Raw genomic sequence first — 21,180 nt, 5'->3', positions numbered from 1 at the left:
ATCCTTGTCACCGCAAGATTTCCGACGGACAGCTCTGATGGTGGCGAGGAGGTGGGACGGAGGAAAGTGGAGTGGCACCGTGGCATGGGTCACTGCCCGAGTCATTCCTTAGTAATTGAGTAAAGCATGGGTTATGACTACTATCATAACTTTAACTGAGGAAACATTACAAAGAAAATTCAAGACTTTCATCACGATCACAACCAAATTTGTTGTTTTCTTCTCGATTTGTTGAAATTTAGCATTATGGTTGATGCGGATTGTAATGAATTTGCCAAGATATCGAGAATTGGTGGGTGCGTAAGTATGGGATTACGAGTATAGTAGTGTGTGCACATGCATAATAATAATAATAATTAAAAAAAAGAGTCCTGCTACACGTACTTTTTTTTTTTACAAAACTCTTACAAACAATAATCTCACTTGTTTGATTTAAGTATATGAAAGTTATAGACAACCTAAATATCCTAAATATACTCACAACATGATACGTAATGTTAGCAAATATTGTGCCTTTAAGCATAATATTGTTGTGTATCTAGCTCATCTCTAACCGTTCCAATCGTACCCTGTACCTGCCCAACTTTAAAAAGCGCACACACCCACCTAAAGGCTAAAGGGATCGCGACCAACGACGACGACGACCCGCACTAGCCCAAGTCCACTCCATCCACTTCCTAGTTCCTTCTCGCCGAAGAATTAGCGCCAAGTACGCGTCGTCCCCCTCCCATGGCGAGCACCGCGGCGTCGGCGTCGGCGTCGGCGGCGCAGGAGCTCGACCGGGAGCAGTACCTGCAGGAGCTGATCCGGGGCTCCATGCTGGACCCGCCGTCGTCGTCGTCGTCCCGCGCGGGCCGCGTGCGGCCGCTCACCGACGACGAGATCGGGCGGTTCTACTGCGAGGTCTGCATGGAGTGGAAGCTGGTGTTCGACCGGTTCCGCGTCTCCGACGGCTGCCCCCACGCATTCTGCGTCGCCTGCGTCGTCGGCCACATCGAGGCCCGCGTCGCGGCGGGGAGCGTGCCCGTGCCGTGCCTCCTGGCGGGCGGGGGCGGCTGCTCCGGCGGCGGCGTCATGCACCCGGAGCGCTGCAAGAAGCTGCTCGACATCGACGTGTTCGACCGGTGGTGCGTCGCGCTCTGCGAGCGCGCCGTCGGCCCCGCGCGCGCGCGGTGCCCCTACCGCGACTGCGGCGAGATGGCGGCGCTCGAGGGCGAGGCAGCGGCCGCGGCCCTGCCCCTGCGCGCCGCGGCGTCCAAGGCGTCCTGCCCGACCTGCTCCCGCGCGTTCTGCCTGCAGTGCGAGGAGCCGTGGGACGACCGCCATGGCGGCGGCGGCGGCGGCGGCGGCGACGGCGGCGCACGGTGCGCGCTGACCCAGCTCGCCAAGGGGTGCGAGTGGCGGCGCTGCCCCAGCTGCCGCGCCATGATCGACAAGATCGATGGGTGCAAGCGCATGACATGCAGGTAAACTCATCGATTCACCACTACTCCGATCCTCCTCTTCGATTCAATCTTTAATTTCGATCGCTAGACTCAAATCTCTAAACTTTGCTTCCAAACTTCGAAATCGGGGCGAAATTTTCGCCACTCATCTGAAACACGTATTCCATTCGTTAGTTTTGACTAACCGTTGTTGACTTGACCGAACACGTACTGAACTTCCCTTGCGAAGTGGACGCTGAAAAGGGAGAGAAAGATCTTAGCGGTAACTGACCATTATTTATGGAGAAAATAAAATCTTTTTTAAAGAAATATTTGCTTGTTTCTCAAACTGCTAACCAATGCATTTTGTGTAAAAGTTTTCTTACTAAAATATTGTAACGCCGCGCTTTTAACGAGACGTTAAAAACTAATTCGGCAAAATCCTGATTGCGAATATTTCTTTCTTTGTGTGCGAGTCTAAGTCGTGGCATGGATCTCAATTCAAATCCGTCCTTGTTCCCTCTCATCGCCATCAAAATCGTCCACCTCAAGATTTCTATTCCAATTCAAGTCTTCGAAATTCAAATCCTTCCTTGAATCCTCGCCAAATACTTCTCCGAATCCAAAATTATTCAAATCCTACCTCGAATCCTTCCCTTGACTCCACCTTATGTTCCTAGAGTCCAAGTATCAAGGTTAAATTCCAAAATCCTTCTCAAATTCTCTCCAATCCAAATTCCAATCCCAATATCCTCCCAACTCAAATCTCTATGCAGAAGTTTATTTTGCCTCCCTCGGGTGTTGTGGGCCATTTTCCCCTCAGCCCACTTCCCTCTCCCAGCCGCTCTCCCCTTCCCTCGAGCGCCGCTCATGCGTGCGCCATGGCCGAGAGAGAGAGCTCTCTTTTCTCTCTCTCGCTCTCTCTCCTCTCTCCCGATGCCCCATGCCGCTACCCTCCAAAGACGGGAGCCAGCGCTCGCGCTCCCCTCTCACTCCTCCTCCCAGAACGGCATGGACAAGCCTCCCCTTTTTCTCCCTCTTTTCCCCTTTTTCCCTCTCAGACTCGACCTCTCTCTCACGCCCATGCCATTGCGGGCGGAGGCAGAACGCCACTGACGCCGCGCGCCAGTTCGCCGCCCCCACCTTGACCACGCCAAGCCGCGCCAGCCCGCGCTCGCGGTTCAATTTCCGCCGCTCGATCCACCGCCTTCGCCACCCAACACATCCATGCCATCGCCGCTTTCGCACTGCCAACGAAACCGCCGCTGCCGCCCGTGAACACCAACCGAGCTCCCTTGACCGCCAATGTCGGTTTCCCTCCTCCAAACCGACCTCTCCTCCTCGCCTATAAAGCCCGCGCCCTCCCCTCTCGTTTCGTCTTCGCCTCGCTCGAACCACCCGCGCCATTGTTGCCGGCCGCCAGCTGCTCGCCCCTGCCCCATCGCGACTGCCTCCTCGCTGCCGCGTTGTGCCAATGGCCGCGTGAGCCTCGGCGTCGGCATCGTCAAGCTCGGTGCCGCACTGCCGTGGCCAAGAGCGTGTGCACGCACTCATCATCCTTTCGGCCTCGCTGCCTCCCTCCTTTCCCCGGCCGCGCCATCTCGGTTCTGCGCCGCCCCGCCGTCGCGACCACCTCGTCGCGACTCCCTCCGCGTCGCCAACGCCGCTCCTCCCTCGCCAGTGAGCTCCCCACCGTATTCCTCCTCCTGCCGCACAATGCGCCGCGCGCCTCGCCGTTGCTCTGTTTCAGCCGCGGCGCGCAATCGCGCACCGTCGTCGGGCCCCAGCTCGTCGACCACCCTAGCCAACACCGTCCTTGAACTCCCTAGGGCCTCCCCAAACCATTCCCTAGCAATGCCGTCGCCTGCAATGGCCTCGCCACCATTACCGTCAGCTCCCAGAGGCCGCCGTCGACGCTAGCCCTCCTCGGTGCTCCTCCACCCTATCCGGCACCGGAAACGGAATCCCCGACTCTCAGAGATACTCCCACACCTTGAATTGAATCCTTGTCGCCCCTCCGCCGTTTCCCCCTTTTTTTTCTAGCCACCGGCACGCGTCGCCGCAATCCGCCGCCGTCGATCTTCCTCCGGCGAATCCGAGCCACTGGCTCACCTCCTCTCGCGCCCCTCTTCACTCCGGTGTACTCCCTTTGGCCGAAGACCGTCGCGCCGTGCTTCGGTGAGACCCCCGCCGCCCGCCGTCCATCTCGGCCGGCCTCTTTCTTCCTCTTGCCGGCCTACGTGGCATGCCACGAAGGTGCCACGTCAGCGCCACCTCGGTGAAGACCGAGTCAAGGCGGGTCCGCTCCCTCCTCTCTCTCAGTGCGCGCGGTCCACGGAGAGCCTAACGGCTGCGCGTGGGCCCGCCACTCTTCGGTCCACCTGGTGCACCAATCCGTGCGCCACTCCTACCCGAACCCTAGCGCGCGCCGCATGCACCGCTCCCATGGTGAGCCGCGCCACCGACAAGCGGGCCCCACTAGGGACCCCGCAAGGTGGACTCGGCCCACCGGCCCTCCCTCTCCCTCACTCTCCCCGCGCCCCCTTGGGCCGCCTCTCCGGGCCGGCCGGCCCATTAGTTCGGCCGAGCCGTGCCTGTCCTCTCGGGCCGCACCTGAGCCGCCCGAGGAAGTCTAAATCATATCCCTCCTTCAATTTCTTTCCAAAAAGGGTTTAATAAATTATTAAATCCTTTTTCCTTTGATTAGAAAATCCAATAAACTTCGAAAATCCATATCTTCTCAACCGCTCATCCGATTGACCCCGTTCCACTTCCAGTAATTTCGTAAAATTGTGATCTATCTAATGGTACTATTATTTAGTCTAAATAGGATATTTTTTCTTGATCTTTTGTTTAGGTTTTTGATTGTTTGCGTATAGTTGCGGTTACTGGATTTTCATCGATCGCGGGTTTTCTCGAAGATACGTGAAGCTTCGTGAAGACCTTGAGCAAGGCAAGTCACCCTTTGACCAATTGCTCCTTTAATTGGAAAATCATTATTATTTTGTTTGCAACTTGCATTAGTAGAATCACACACTTAACTTGCTTGGCCTCGGTTTGCGTGCCAAACCGACGGACCTACCCAGTAGTCGCACTAATTTCTGTAGGTTGTACTACCCTGATTCCTTGTCGTTCCACCTTTGTGGTACTTCGGTATCCGTGCTCTCTGAGCGCGTATACCAACTATTCCACATACACCATTGTTTGTCGATAATTTGGGAAATGGGATTGAGAAGCCTTGAAAACCCGACATGTGGCGTCGGTGTGTTTGAAAACAAAATAGATTGTGAAAACTCGCGATGCGGGGGTTGTGCCTATGTGGTACTGTCCTGTATTCGCATATAAGGACCGATTCCTGTGGGAAATTCATCCGAGCATATAATAAGTGCGACCACACGGGTGCAATGGGACGCCCCTGGCTGAGTAATTAGCTAATCGGGGGAGCCATGATGCCAAGAGACATGTGGATTCAACGGGGTGGTGTCGGGTAGAACCCTCGGGCTTCCTGGCACAGTATGGTCTGGGACCTAACCTGTTGTCGGTCTGGGACCCCTCTCGTTGGCATATGGCAACCCTGTGTCGGCTTTCGAAATGCCTTGTCATGAAAACCTTAGGGTCTCCCGATGTGGCTGATCTCACGGGCTGGGTGATCCGGGTTAGTAATGTCGTGTGTGTAAAGTGTACCCTCTCTGCAGAGGTTATCTAACTGTTCGAACAGCCGTGCCCACTGTCATGGGCGGATGTGAGGTGTTTCCTATAGCGTAGATTTGTTTGCCTGTACTTTGTGAAAAGTTGTTGTGGTTTGGGAATCGTTACCAGAATCAGCCTATGTGGCAGATGGATGACCTGAGTGGTCAAGAAACGAATTTGTGTGATTCGGGATATCTACAGGCATCATAGACTAGGCTTCCCGAGTGGAAGCGGATTGTTGTGCTGCTGGGCAGTTGTACTCTGGGAGTCCGAGAAAATGAAAAGGCTCTGGGAGCCGCTTAATCAAGTGAAATGGCTCTGGGAGCCGAGAAGTAATGATCTGACCCGGGGGGGTCGGTACATTACCAATTGAGTTGTTAAAAAACATCTCTTAAAGTCGAATCGAGACGCAAGTCTCTTTTCGGCCCAAACTTAGAAAGAAGTAAACCACTTAGTAATTTCAAAATGATTTCAAAACAAAGGATTTGCAAAACAACCTTGCCTCTCTTCCAAGCTTGCATCAAACACCTAAATTCCCGTGACTTGCTGAGTACGAAAGTACTCACCCTTGTTCTATATAAATATATATATAGTTCCTACACCTTGAAGTGAAGATGAAGTGAAGTGAAGAATAGGGTTTCGTCCTGGTTCCCAGCCGTCGCCTGTGGTGTTGGGTGTTAGTCCGTTGGTTCCGCTGCTGCTGCTGTTGTTGGTGTTTCCTCGTCCGTGTCGTCGGTTGCATTCTCGGGCTGTTTTGAGATGCAACCTAAGTTAAGATAAATAAGTCCTCTATTTATTATAAGGATTGCAATGATTCATATTTGTCACCGTAGGTACCAGCGCTATGTCCTGGGACTGGTACTGAGATCGCGGTTTCGTAGGAAGCGGTTCACGCCGTTTTTCCTACGACACGCTCCTGTCAGGTGCCGTTGTACGGCGGTGCCGGATTGGGGTGTGACATCTTGAACGCTTTTATAAAGCTACTTTCAATTTTGCAGTAGTTATAATTCATTTGTTTATGCTTTGAAATAACTGTAGAAAAAAAATAAATGATCCATCAAACCACTTTCAGCTATTCAAATAGAGCCGTAGACCCGTAGTTATGGAATTATGCTTTGATTTTTTTACGATTACACGGCAGACTTACACGCACACACAACACTACACACGCAACACCACACTCACATCTCCGTGAATACGTCTCCTAACACATGCTCTAAGAGATAGAAACTAGGAACACATACATGATCTCACTAAAGTTTTTTTAGAAAGTTCATATACATATGCGTAATATTCGTGAGCACCAGCATTAATTTGAACTCTGGTGGGTAGAGTCATACATCCACGACTTTACCACCACATCATTGGTGCTTCCTAAGTCGGCATGAAATTTCTTACATTCATGTGATAAATTTTGTTTGCAGATGTGGCACTGTGTTTTGCTACGACTGCGGTTCATCCTTTAATCCGAGAATGTATTCATGCAAGTGTACTCCTCGCAAATCTTCACAATCGGAGGAGGAAGACGGATTCATCGACCTTACTTGCTCAGACCGTCCGCTTAATCTGGGGAATCATTGCTAGTAATGTTCTGTAGCGAGTCGGCGATCATTCGATTCAACCTGTTTCCATTACTCCATTTGTATATGCGGAGTTCTTGTTCTTGACGGAAACGATAATGATATGTCGCGATTTCTCATCGACCAATATTTGGAACATTTTTTTTTTCATCTGTATATGGCGACTAGTGAGTATGATTGGACAAAGCTGAGGCGCGTTGATATTGTCTTTTGGGCGAGAGAACCGGTAGAAACTTGGTTAAGGACAAGGGGATGAGCCCAGTAGCCTGTTACTCTCTGTTAGTACTTCAGCCCACGATAGGCTGAGCTAACGATTTCTTACAGATTGCCCACTTTTGATAAAAAAAAAAAACGAAATTTTATATATGGCTCCCTGCAGGTTAGCGCAGGCTGCGAATATAATGTGTTTTTTTGGGTGGATCCTAATTTTATTACATGGAAAATATGTGTGTGCACTATTATTAGCATGCGCATCCATATAAGTGCACGCCTTTAACACACACTTAGGTTGTTTTTGTTCCGGCATCTAGGCTTAAGGTAATATCTCATTCTCAATTAGCATAATTCCCGAACTGCTAAACAATATATTTCGTAAAAGAATCATATAAAAGTTACTAAAAATTAAATAAATTTATTTTTCAAATTTATAGTAATAATTAATTAATTAATCATATGTTAATTGCTTGCTCCAGTTTCCATCTCAGTTGTTCAGCTCAAGAACGAACGCAGTCTAAATTAGATACCTATAGTATATTTCTTTTTTATATTAAAGGGTACATTAATTTCTAAGCTTGTTAAATTTTTAATATTGCTATTGGTTACTTCATCCGTCCTAATATATAAGTATTTTTAGAATAGTACTAAGTCAAACATTTTTAAAATTGACTGCTAATAGGAAAAAAATAAAAAAGATCGATCACGTAAATTTGATGTTACTATATTTTCATTGAACAAACTATCATAGTATATAATATTTTTTATTTAAAACATCTTATTGTTGGTTAATGTATAGCATCTCGAAGACTGTATTGAAGTAAAAAAAAATACTAATATCTTGGGAAAGATGGATTTTTGAAGATGTACATGTACATGCAAAATAATTTCAGCACATTTCTTTAGTGATGTCACGGAACCTTCTCAGGTCCTAGCTGGATCTGCCAACGGTTACATAAACAATTTGTCAGTTGTGAGCATCAAACAGTTTCCCATGAACAAAGTAGCTGAAACGTGTTCATTCCTCGCAGAAGCAAAAGCAAGCATTCGACAGAAACATGGCGGCCGAGGCGGCGCTGGAGCCCAACCAGGAGTTCCTCGAGGCCTGCATGCCGTCGGCGTCATCGATCGGCCAGGGAGGCGTCCCGCCACGTGCTGCCGCTCGATCAGCGACGACGACATCGGGTGGCTCCACTGCGAGAGATCTGCGACGAGCCGAGGCTGCTGTACTTCTGTACGACGGCCGCCGCGTGTCCGACGGGTGCGCGCACGTACGCGAGCTCTGCATCGCCTGCGTCGTCGTCAGCCACGTCGCGAGCGAGGCCCCGCGTCGCGGCGGAGGAGGAGAGGTGCCCGTGCGCTGCGCTGCCCTTTCCCGGACATCCACTGCGACTGCGACGCCGTCGTGCACCCCGGAGGACTGCAAGAATTAACCTGCTCTACCTCTACATCGGCGGCTTCGACGTACGCGTGGTGGCATCGCGCTCTGCGAGCTCGCCGTCGGTCAGCGGCTCAGGCGCCTTCGCGCGCTAGCTGTCCCAACCCGGACTGCGGCGAGCTGCTCGACGCCGGCGGTAGTCCCTGACTGATAGTCAAACCTCCAAACTTGTTTATGCAATTTGGAACGCAAAATTGCACTCGCATGTAACACATCTATATACAGCTTTTCTTGAAAAAAAAAATTCTTGAGTTCGAGTGTTCGATCGACAACTTATAATCCAGGTGAGTGACATGTAGGTTTATTACTTGTATATTTTTAATAGGCACCCACTGACATGTGGGCCCTATATAAATTGTTTTCATTATTTATTTTAAATTTTTGCTGTCAGTGGGCCCTATATAATTGTTTCAATTATTTATTTTAAATTTTTGCTGTCAATGGGCCCTATATAATTGTTTTAATTATTTACTTTATTTTTTTTTGCTTTAAGTGATATAGGTAGGTGTCACGTCAATAACACGTAGGATGAAAACCAAATCAAATAAGCCATATAGGTATCACGTTAGTCTAAATTGGACTCAATATTGGCTTGAAACCTCACTTACACCGGTTTTGCAACATAATGATGTGTTGCACTGAGTTTTACTGTTGAGTGATAAGATTGAAATTCGGCTCTTAGACGAGGGACGTAGAGTGAAAATTTTCATTTCAACGGAGTGACAGCACTGTTCTTGTAGGTGGGAATTGTATCTACAAGGCAAAAGATACAGTTTGGGTTTCCTGTTTCACTTTTTGTGGGCCGCGCATGCCATGACATTGTGTTGGGCTGTCCGGCCTAGACAGTTCTGCTAGGCCCACCAAAAAGTTTTCTTAAGCCTACGGCCTACCAAAAAAGCATAATGGGCTAATGGCATATACAAAGTTGACTGGAATAAGTTCACTTAAGGTCCCTTAACTTGTCAACGAATCCGATTTTCGTCCTTCAACCGTAAAACCAGATACAATGGGTCCTTCAACTATCAAAACCGGTGCAAAACAGGTCCCTCAGCGGTTTTGATGGTGGTTTTGGCTGATGTGACGCCTACGTGGCTGGTTTGACTTGGTCCTCGTCCTACGTGGCGGTGACGTGACATTGGAAGCAAAATATAAAAATAGAAAATAAAAACAAAATGTGGGGCCCACAAGTCAGTTAGACAAAAGAAAAAAGAGTGGGACCCACCATCCTCTCTATCCACGGACGAGTGGACGACGGGAGAGGGAGCGACCGGCGCCTCCTCTCTCTCCCTCCCGGCATCCTTCATTGCTGGCCGGCGAGCGCGCACGGAGAGGGAAAAAGGCGTCGGCCGGCGAGGGGGGCGGAGACTGCCGCTGGCCGCTGCCCGCTGCGCAGTACTCTTCGGCGGGCTGCGACGCGGAGCTAGGGTTGCAGGAGTCGGAGGGCTGCGGGAGGATGGCGTGGATGACAGTGAGGAGGGTGAGGACGAAGTAGTCCGGGAGGTCGGCGCCGTTGGCCTTGAGCTTGGTGTCGAAGTCAGCAACTCCATCTCCAAGGTTCTCTGGATGGCCACCCTCAGCCCCACCTCGCTGCCCAGTAAGCTTATTCTACCTCAAAGCTCTCATCCGCCATTGTTGCAACCAAAAACTGCATCAAAGCTCTAACCGATCTATGGATTTCACGTAGACTGGAACAGGATGCGGATCTTGGTGAACACCATCACGCAGAACCGCGCCAGGTCGCTGCGGCGGCTGCTTGCGTCGCTGCGGAACACGTACTACGTCGACGATGAGGTGGTGCCGATCAGCTTCAACATGGACAGCCGCGTCGACGCGGCGACGCTGAACACCGTCAACTCCTCCGACACTGAACCAGTACTAATGTGATTCACTCCACCTGACTGACATTGCTCAAAGTTGAGGTTTATAATTTGCCTGACATTGTTCTACAGCAATTAGTACCGGTAACAAATTACATTGTGTTTCTTGACATGCTCTACCCCTTGTATATATGTACACAGCAACAAGACCTGTCCATCGTGATGAACCTGCTTGTCAGCAACACAGTTGTACCGGATGAGCTACAGAACACTGTCAAGACCAAGGAGGTTAAGCAGACTAAGGAAGGAAGACCTGTTAGGCACCGAGTATGTAATCCTAGAGTGAGTGGGCCGGAATGGGCCATATGAGCACCATGTCTAGGCTGTCGATAGTTGCGTGTGAGAGAGAGAGCATCTTAAAACTAACTCTGTATTCATTTGGATGAGTTGAGGATGAACTAGGCGGCGAAGACGGCGGCGGCATCAACCCTGTCTGGTTGGTTAAATCCATCTGTGTGTGTGTATCGTTGTTCTGTTTGGGCGATTCTTCCTCTGTTCTTGGGGGTAGTTAACAAATTGGTATCAGAGCCTTGCCGAAATTTTTTCCTCCTCTTGATTTTGCTGTAATTCCTGGGTGAGGTGGGAATTTGTTGCTTCGGCAACTATATTCCGCAAAAGCTTCGACTCCCTCAACTAGGTCGGCGAGATCTCGAGCGAGTTCGTCAATCACGGCGTGCTACGACAAGCCTCGCTACGTGACCAAGCAAGCGGCCAAGATCATGGATCAGGAAAGTAAGCTTGATCTCTTGTTGAGGAAGATGGAGGAGGTGGAGAAGAAACGGGAGGAGAGCGAGAAGCATCGGGAGCTGTCGGAAGAGAAGAGCCGATCTGAGTTTTTGGCTCTCAAGGTGGCGGTGGAATCCCGAATGCCGGTGGTGGAGAAGCGCGTGGATGATTTGCACGTGTCGGTGGTGGGACTCCAAGATCAAGTCGACAAACTCCACTCCTTGGTGCAGCAGCCACCTCGTCCTTCCCCTTCTTCTCCGGGTTCGCCCGATGGTATGCAAACTCCGCCCAATTTACTTCGCTCCCCTCTGCTCTGGAACAGTCTGCGTTTGCCTCTGCTCTTTTGGGTGCTTCGGGAATTGGGGGTAATGTTCCACCTATGTCTTGTCCGCAATTCAATGGTGATAGTCCTCAGCTCTGGAAGAGTAATTGTGAGGAGTACTTTGAGGTTTATGGTGTTCATCCTAAGAATTGGGTGCGGTGGCTGGACTGAATTTTACTGGCAACGCTGCTTTTTGGTTACAATCAGTTGTTGGCTTATGATAGTTCTTTGCCTCTGAATTATTTTGTTACCAAGTTCGTGGAAGGACTGAGGAAAGACATTAGATCTGGAGTTTTGATGCTGAAACCTCAAGATTTGGATACAGCGTGTTCGTTGGCTTTTTTGCAAGAGGAAATACTAGAAGGAAGTCACCCTGCTGTGTACAGGAAACCTGAGCCGATTTTGTTGTCTAAAAATTTTCCTCGCCAACCTGCACCTGTTTCTCCTGTGTCCAACCATCCTCAAGGTTCTGTGTTGGAGGATAGGAAACAGTCTGAATTCTCACAGTCTCGCTCTGATAAGTTTTCTGCCTTTAAATCCTACAGGCGTGCTAAAGGCCTTTGTTTCACGTGTGGTGAGCGTTGGAGCAGAGAGCATAAGTGTGGCTCCTCGGTTCAGTTACATGTTGTTCAGGAACTTTTAGCTGCGTTGCAGGACGATCAGTTAAACCATGAGTCCGTCGATACTGTATCTAAACCTGCTGAACCAGTTTTTATGGCTATTTCTTATCAGGCTGTTACTGGTACTGAATCCTTGACTTCTTTTCGGTTAAATGGCTGGGTACAGGGGTATGAATTACTCATGTTAGTCGATTCTGGTAGTTCTCATTCCTTCATTGATATTACTGTGGCACAAAAACTTCAGGGTATCCAATGTTTACAGCATGCTGTTTCAGTTAAAGTTGCTAATGGTGGTGTGATATCATGCTCTCAGTATATTCCTGGTTGTGACTGGTGGACTCAGGGTCAAATTTTTAAAACTGACTTTAAGGTGTTGCCTTTGGGTTGCTATGATATTATATTAGGGATGGATTGGTTAGTCACTTTGGGATCTATGAACATTGATTGGGCTGCTAAGTGCATGGAATTCGCTAGAGCAGATTCCTTGGTGACCATTAAGGGAATTCAGTCTCAAACTACTCATTGTTCTTGTATCAGTGGTGATCAATTGCAAGGCATGTTTAAGTTGGGATCCATCATGCATGTTCTTCATCTTCAGGAAGTTTCCACTGCCAAGTTAGGTCACATTCCTCCTGAAATTCAATCTCTTCTTACTGAATTTTCTGCCCTATTTGATGATCCTCAAGGCCTGCCACCTAAGAGAGCTTGTGACCATTCCATTCCACTGAAATCAGATGCTAAACCTATCTTCCTCAGACCTTATCGTCATAACCCTGCACAGAAAGATGAAATAGAGAAGCAGGTTAAGGAAATGTTGTTGTCAGGGGTCATTCAACCCAGCAATAGTGCATTTTCTTCCCCAGCATTGTTAGTTAAGAAGAAGGATGGTACCTAGCGCTTGTGCATTGATTATAGACAATTGAACTCCATCACTGTGAAGGGTAAATTTCCTATGCCTGTTATAGATGAACTATTGGATGAATTGTTTGGATCCAAAGTTTTTTCCAAGCTGGACCTTAGGGCTGGTTATCACCAGATCAGATTGGTGGAGGGTGAGGAGCACAAAACTGCTTTTCAAACTCACTCTGGACATTATGAATATCGTGTTATGTCTTTTGGCCTTACTGGAGCTCCTGCAACATTTCAAGGCGCCATGAATGATACTTTGGCTCCTGTGTTAAGGAAGTTTGCTCTTGTGTTTTTTGATGATATACTTGTATACAGCCCTGATTTAGTTTCTCATGTCCACCATCTTTGACAAGTTCTGCAGTTGTTGACTGAGCATCAGTGGAAAGTTAAATTGTCTAAATGTTCTTTTGCTCAACATCAATTGTCATATTTAGGTCATATTATCAGTGATCAAGGAGTCACTACTGATCCTGCTAAGATTGAGGAAGTGGTTAATTGGGCAGTTCCAAAATCTGTCAAAAAGCTCAGGGGATTTTTGGGTTTGGCAGGTTATTGTAGGAAGTTTGTCAAGCAATTTGGGATCCTTTGCAGGCCTTTGACCAACCTGTTAAAGAAGGATGTTCCTTTTGTCTGGTCTGTGGAGGCTGATCATGCTTTCAAGGCTCTTAAGCAAGCTTTGGTATCTGCTCCTGTGTTATCTCTTCCTGATTTTTCTTTGCCTTTCACTGTTGAGACTGATGCTAGTGATGAAGGTATTGGTGCTGTGTTATCTCAGCGTGGTCATCCGATTGCATTTCTTAGTAAGGCCTTGGGGGTTAAAACAAAGGGTCTTTCCACCTATGAAAAGGAGTATTTGGCTATTTTATTAGCTGTGGACCATTGGAGATCTTACCTGCAGCAGCAAGAGTTTGTCATTTTAACTGATCACCATAGTTTAATGCACTTGAATGAACAAAGGCTGCACACCCCTTGGCAACACAAAGCTTTTACTAAGTTGTTGGGCCTTCAGTTTAAGATTTGCTACAGGAAGGGATCCAGTAATGCTACAGCTGATGCACTTTCTAGGAAATATCCTGAAGAGTTATCTGAACTACATGTGGTTTCCAGTTGCAGTCCTATATGGCTTCAGGAGGTTTCTGATGGTTATCTTCAAGATGCCTTTTCTACTCAACTTTTGACTGACTTGACTCTTAATGCTGAGTCTCGGCCCAATTTCTCTTTATGTAATGGTGTCCTTCGCTTTAAAGGCGGAGTCTGGATAGGTAACAATCCATCTGTGCAGGATAAGATTATCTCTGCGTTGCACAGTAGTCCTTTGGGGGGGCACTCTGGTTTTCCTATTACTTATAGTAAAATCAAGTCTCTTTTTGCTTGGCCCAAGATGAAGAAACAGATTCATACTGCTGTCAAGACATGTGGTATTTGCATGCAGGCCAAACCAGATCGCTCTAAATACCCTGGTCTTCTTCAGCCCCTTCCTATCCCTGATGGTGCATGGCAGATTATCACCATGGACTTTATTGAAGGTTTGCCTAAGTCCGGTCAATTCAACTGTATTTTAGTGGTGGTTGACAAGTTTTCCAAGTACTCTCATTTCCTTCCATTATCCCATCCTTTTTCTGCTATTGATGTGGCTCAATCTTTTATGGTCAATGTTTACAAGTTACATGGGTTACCTAAGTTCATCATTTCAGACCGCGACAAGATTTTTACTAGCCACTTTTGGGAGCAGTTGTTTTTGAGATCCGACACACAATTGCAACTAAGCACCGCTTATCACCCCTAGACAGACGGACAAACTGAGCATGTGAACCAATGTTTGGAAATATATCTGCGATGTTTTGTTCATGCTGTTCCTCATAAATGGAGTTCTTGGTTGTATTTAGCAGAATTTTGGTTTAACACTTCTTACCATTATGCCATTCTTCAGTCTCCATTTGAAGCTCTCTATGGCTATCCTCCTGGTCATTTTGGTATAAGGGATGATGCCTGCTCAGTACCTGATTTGCATGAGTGGTTAAATGAACGTAAGGTGATGACTTAGTTACTAAAACAACACCTGAATCGTGCCCAGCAACAAATGAAGCTGTATGCAGATAAAAAGCGCAGTTTTAGAGAATTTTCTGATGGAGATTGGGTCTACTTGAAATTGCAACCTTATATTCAGTCCTCTGTGGCAAAAAGAGCAAATCATAAACTATCATTCCGTTATTTTGGTCCTTTTCAAGTTTTACATCGGGTGGGCAAGGTGGCTTATAAGTTGTCTCTTCCTGCAGAGAGCTCCATTCACCCTGTTTTTCATGTTTCACAGCTTAAGCATGCTGTTGGGTTTAGGCATTCTGTTCAACCGTGTTTGCCTGCATGTTCTGACCTTAAAGTTCCAGTGGTTGTCTTGGCTTCTCGTCAGATCAGGAAAGGTAACTCTGTGAAAGCTCAAGTTTTAATTCGGTGGTCTGGAGATGTTGCAGGACAGGAAACTTGGGAGGATCAAGTTGAGTTGTGTCAGCGTTTTCCTAATGCCTTGGCTTGGGGTCAAGCCACTTCTCAAGGAGAGGGGGTTGTCAGCAACACAGCTATACCGGATGACCTACAGAACACTGTCAAGACCAAGGAGGTTAAGCAGACTAAGGAAGGAAGACCTGTTAGGCACCGAGTATGTAATCCTAGAGTGAGTGGGCCGGAATGGGCCATATGAGCACCATGTCCAGGCTGTCGATAGTTGCGTGTGAGAGAGAGAGCATCTTAAAACTAACTCTGTATTCATTTGGATGAGTTGAGGATGAACTAGGCGGCGAAGGCGGCGGCGGCATCAACCCTGTCGAGTTGGTGAAATCCATCTGTGTGTGTGTATCGTTGTTCTGTTTGGGCGATTCTTCCTCTGTTCTTGGGGGTAGTTAACACTGCTCTACATAAAGGCTCGCGCCCTCATCCAACACCACTGGAAGATGGAATCCATCCTGGACCACATGCTCAGGGAGGGCCAAGACCGCATGCTCAGGGAGGCCGGCGTCGTGATCCAGCAGCAGCAGGCGGAGGAGAAGAACAGCAGCGGCGACACGGCCATGGCGCCGCCGCCACCGTGCCCCGGAAGTAGCGTGACCTGCTACGTGTGCTTCGAGGAGGTCTCACCGGACGCCGATCAGCTTCAACATGGACAGCCACGTCGATGCGGCAATGCTGAACGCCATCAACTCCTTCGACTGGCCGCACGGCGGCAAGATGCTGCAGCGGAGGATCATTCAGGGTGAGCTGATCCGCGCGCAGAGGACGGGCGGCCAGCGGCCGTCTTCGCCCCCCTCGCTGGCCAACGCCTTTTTCCCTCTCCGCGCGCGCTCGCCGGCCGGCGAGGAAGGATGCTGGGTGGGGAGAGAGGAGGCGTCGGTCGCTCCCTCTCCCGTCGTCCACTCGTCCGTGGATAGAGATGATGGTGGGTCCCACTCTTTTTTCTTTGGTCTAACTGACATGTGGGCCCCACATTTTGTTTTTATTTTTATATTTTTCTTCCAATGCCATGTCACCGCCACGTAAGATGAGGACCAAGTCAAACCGGCCACGTAGGCGCCACATCAGCCAAAACCACCATCAAAACCACTGAGGGACCTGTTTTGCACCGGTTTTGATAGTTGAGGGACCCATTGTATCTGGTTTTTCGGTTGAAGGACGAAAATCGGATTCGTTGATAAGTTAAGGGACCTCAAGTGCACTTATTCCAAGTTGACTTATATAGCTCACTATGTAGGAGTATTTGTGGCCATGTCACCATTGAGGAGAGAGATAAGACAAAAAAGAGTGAACGGTGGTTAGTCGACCGGCATCTACAAATTCTACACAATAATAATATTCTTTAAACTTTATTCTGATGTAATCCTACGAGGAGATCGAATAGTTTATCACTATATTTCAACCAATAGGCATCTACAGATTCCACATAATAACTCTTTTTTAAATTTTATTGTTGAGGTAATCCCACGATGAGATTGAATAGTTTATCACTATATTTCAACCATATATAAGACAATGCATTATTTTCAAGAGCTTTTCTCCCCATTGGAAGGGATATACACCTCCCTGTCATTTTAGGATGTGAAAATTTTAAACCGGTTGAATGTTTATAACAGTGAATGATTGATAATATCAAGGCTTTTGTTATCCTTATAAGGGGTGTGTGTGTGTGTGTGTGTGTGTATATATATATATATACACATATCATGCTGTTAGGTTGGAGATATATAGGAGTAGGAAAATGCTACACACACGACTACGGCGTCCGACTGTCGTACGACCACGGCGTAAGTGACGTGATCTATTCGAGCTCCGGTGTGATTCTCCATCTCGTTGCACCTTCCAAAAGCCCAAGTCGAAGCTAAGCAGCTAAATAGACGTTTGCTTTGCATATCTTATGAAACAGTGATCAAACTTGGTTGTAGTCTTGTGATTTCAATCAGAGAACTAAACAGAATATTTGCATGTTTTATTTTTATTTAAGAATTAGAAACTATGCTTGTGGTTTTGGACATCACGGCATTTATATTTTGTTTAATGCAACCTGTTATAGCCATAAAAATAGAACTTGAAACTATGGTATATACTCTCTCTGTTTCATATTACAAGTTAAACTACTTTGACATTGATCAAAGTTAAACTACTTTAAATTTAACTAAGTTTATAGATAAATATAGTAATATTTACAATATCTTGGGATGAAAATGTTACTATTTTTTTTACAAATTTGAGCAAACTTCAAGCAGTTTAACTTTGATCAAAGTCAAAACTTCTTATAACCTGAAACGGAGGAGTATATTAAGAGGGTTAAAAAAAAACTTGTCTGGAAAATGGGCATCTGCAGCTGTGAAAACATTACAAGAGAATGTTAGATAGAGATCGAAGTTAGCAGGCAGTGATTGAGATCGACCAAAACTCCGGCAGAACAGTCGTATAGCCATGTCCACCATGTTAATGCTGTCTTCCTGAGTTTGGGCTTAGAGTCTAGACTTGTATATGGGCTTGCATGGCATTGGACCGATTCATATAAGAGAGTCGTCTCACGCCGTCACGTTGTTCGTTGTTGCCGTTTCAGTCGTATGGTAGTCGGATGATTTGCGTCAGACGTATAGCAGGGTTGATAGGAGTATATGTTTTTTCGGGAATACGCAAAAGGCTTTATAGTTCCTCGGTTTTCTGTTCTTTGTTTTTCCTATATGTAGTTCTACAATCTTCTTAGTATGTTTATACATCCGGCTAACACTTTGTTAATTTATAAAAACTCCTGGCTAACACTCAATACTTGTATTTTTCTACTACAAGAGAAAAATTAAACGGCATATATATGTATTTTAAGATAATGCTACTAAACAGCATATACGAAGTTGAAATGCTAATCTTTCTACCATACCTATCAAATTAGTTTTGGTGCCAAATAATGTCTCATATAGTAGTGCCCTGAATACTTCGATGATAGAAGAGGCCTTCTACTCCCTCTGTCACATTGTAAGCGTAACCATGAGTTTATGTGTCTAACTTTAATCGTTCGTCTTATTTAAAAAATCATCATCATCATCATCATTATTATTATTATTAGACGATAAAACGTGAATATTACTTTATCTGTAATTTATGTTTTTAATTTTTTTAAAAAAAATAGATAAGATGGACGATCAAAGTTGGACACAGAAACTTATGGCTGCGTTTAAAATGAGACCAAAGGAGTATTTTATTGGTGTTGTATTAAAATGTACTAGAGTACTATGAAGTCAAATGACGGCTCCAAGACTCCCAAGTCCAGGGCTGATTTGGTTTGATGCCCTACCAAACCATTGGTAGAACCAAATCTTGGGCATGTTTTGGCACTACCAATGTTTTGGTAGAGTTGGACTATATGAGTTATATTAGCTATGGCAAATATTGGCATCAATCCAAACATCTACAAAGTACTATTTAAATTGCCAGCTATTCGGTAGGGCAAGTTTTTGGCATAAAACCAAAACAGCCCCCAATCTCCGCTGTACTACCTCTGTTCCAAAATAAACGCAGTTATGAGTTTCCATATCCAATTTTGATTGTTCGTCTTATTTGAAATTCTTTTATGATTAATATTTTTATTTTTATTAGATTATAAAATATGAATAATACTTTATACGTGACTTAAGTTTTTAAGGTTTTTTTTTTAAAAATAAATAAAACAAACGATTAAAGTTAGATACGAAAACTTATGTATGTGCTTATTTTAGGACGGAGGGAGTCGTACGTGCAGGTATGCTTGAGCTATCAGATGGCTCGCTCCATGGATTTTGCTTGCGTCTCTCGTCTCCGTGCAAATTGTAAGCGAGCGACATTAATGGGCCTCTTTAGTTCGAGAAAAGAAAATTTTTGGGTGCCACATCGGATGTTTGATAGAATGTCGGAAGGGTTTTTCGGACACGAATGAAAAAACTAATTTTATAACTTGTTTGAAAACCGCGAGACGAATCTTTTGAGCCTAATTATCCTGTCATTAGCACATATGAGTTAATGTAGCACTTATGGCTAAGCATGAACTAATTAGACTCAAAAGATTCGTCTCGTGATTTCCTCCCTAACTGTGTAATTAGTTTTTTCATTTATCTATATTTAATGCTTTGTGTCCAAGATTCGATGTGATGTTTTTGAAAAAAAAATTAGGAAAACATTTTGTCGATCGACTGCGCATGTCGGGCCACTCGGCCCCTCACTCTCCGAGCAGTACATCAAACGATCAGATCAGAACCGGAATATTCATATGGAATATATCGTCGCGTTAGCTACAGCTTACAGAGTTACAGCTACTGCTGCTGCTGCTCTCACTGTTGATCCGCGTACTGGAGTGGCCCCGCGTTATGCCGTTTCGTACGAGCAGTTGGAACTTTTACTATCCGATTGCTTCGAGCTAGTTGAGCGGCCAGGCACGGAAGCAAAACAGAGGCAAAAACAAAACAAAGGCCGTTTCGTACTGTTGAAGCTTAATTTATCCATCCATGTCAGCAAATGTCACAGCTCAAAAGTTCACGTACGGATCTCGGACTCTCGGAAGCACACGCTTTTTAATTAATTTATTTATTTTACTTCAGATAAGGATATTTTCTATCCGGTCTCTATATTTAACCGGATATATGCAGCCTTTTTAAATTAGGCTATAAAACAACCTAATCTGAAATCCGCATAGAGATTTGGCTTTTTAATTAATTTATTTATTTTATTTTAGAGAAGGATATTTTTCATCCAGCCTCTATATCCAACCGGATATATGCAGACTTTTTAAATTAGCCCATGAAACAACCTAATCTGAAATCGCTCCTATATAGATTTGAACTCGGTACCTTAGAGTGCAACTCAAGTCACTGCAACCACTAGACTACGTGACATTTTGCTTAGATGTGACGACGTTGTTAAGGGCCTTCATAGTGCAACGTGGCTTTCAGCCCGAGCACTCCACCTTGGAGACTCAGCATCACGTCCGCATCTGAACCTATCAAAACCTGAAGATCACGCGTTCAAAGAGGATCATGTGTTCTTTGAAGTTATCGAGAGCGTGTAGCGTGGAGAGGGAGAAATCTTGGCCGCACTACGGAGGTGAGGCTTGTGGCTTCCAATACGTGACTTTGGATATACTCCCTCATTTCCTAAATATTTGACGCCGTTGACTTTTTTTAAATATGTTTGACCATTCGTCTTATTCAAATCTTTTGTAAAATGTGTAAAACTATATGTATACATAAAAGTACATTTAACAATAAATCAAATGATACGAAAAGAATTAACAATTACTTAAATTTTTTGAATAAGACGAACGGTCAAACATTTTTTAAAAAGTCAATGGCGTCAAACATTTTGGGATGGAGGTAGTATTTATTTAAGCTTCTACTTGATGACACATGCACCATGGACCTTGTATCTTTCATGGGTCTTATGCCTAGGTGGCACCTTGGACCAAACAGGTATGTGTCTTGTTACTGGTCAAACAAGAAGAAACCAGTGCTCCTATCTGATAAAGACATCGAAAAGTTGGCATAGCCCTAGAAAAGTCTTCCCTAGAAGGGGTCTCAGGGTCATAGGTAGGATAAGTACACTGTTAGGATACTAACTCTTCTAGTGGAGCGGCCACGGCAACCACAACTTTGGGTTTCGAAGCAGCTATAATGGCGGTGGATCTACTTGAGCGGCCCCTGGTGCTAGCGGATTGGGGACGGCTGACCGACGAGCTTCCTACAGTCTGGCAGTAAGCTGCCCTTCCCCGTGCCGCACTCATTCTCTCATCCCAAACACTATTTGGTCGCTTCCTTGGGAGTTGTTCTTCCACGTGTTCCTGCTCTTGGCCTGGTGAGGGCAAGTGCTATGGTAGATGTGACTATCACCTCCAAATTTATCTA

General features: G+C 46.2%; 1 protein-coding gene and 1 pseudogene across 2 annotated transcripts; both read left to right on the top strand.

The window, feature by feature from the left end:
• The first annotated feature begins 630 nt into the window (after positions 1 to 630).
• Positions 631 to 6,843, top strand: LOC127784155 (E3 ubiquitin-protein ligase RSL1-like). 2 transcript variants are annotated; one of them, XR_008019451.1, is made up of 3 exons: positions 631 to 1,466; positions 4,282 to 4,377; positions 6,539 to 6,643. XR_008019451.1 is itself a non-coding variant. In XM_052311348.1 (2 exons), the coding sequence occupies exons 1-2, from the start codon at positions 730 to 732 to the stop codon at positions 6,696 to 6,698; spliced, it is 897 nt and encodes a 298-aa protein (XP_052167308.1). In that variant the 5' UTR covers positions 631 to 729; the 3' UTR covers positions 6,699 to 6,843. The 2 variants fall into 2 exon arrangements, 1 of the variants encoding a protein (XP_052167308.1); XM_052311348.1 differs by lacking the exon at positions 4,282 to 4,377 and having other exon boundaries at positions 6,539 to 6,843.
• Positions 6,844 to 7,946: 1,103 nt separating this feature from the next.
• On the top strand, positions 7,947 to 8,492 carry LOC127783785 (uncharacterized; annotated as a pseudogene).
• The last annotated feature ends 12,688 nt before the right edge of the window (positions 8,493 to 21,180 follow it).

This window comes from Oryza glaberrima, chromosome 9 (genome assembly GCF_000147395.1).
Source record: "Oryza glaberrima chromosome 9, OglaRS2, whole genome shotgun sequence".
Lineage (NCBI taxonomy): Eukaryota > Viridiplantae > Streptophyta > Magnoliopsida > Poales > Poaceae > Oryza > Oryza glaberrima.
The sequence above is the reverse complement of the archived record's forward strand: the minus strand, read 5'-3'. Positions and strand labels throughout refer to the sequence as shown.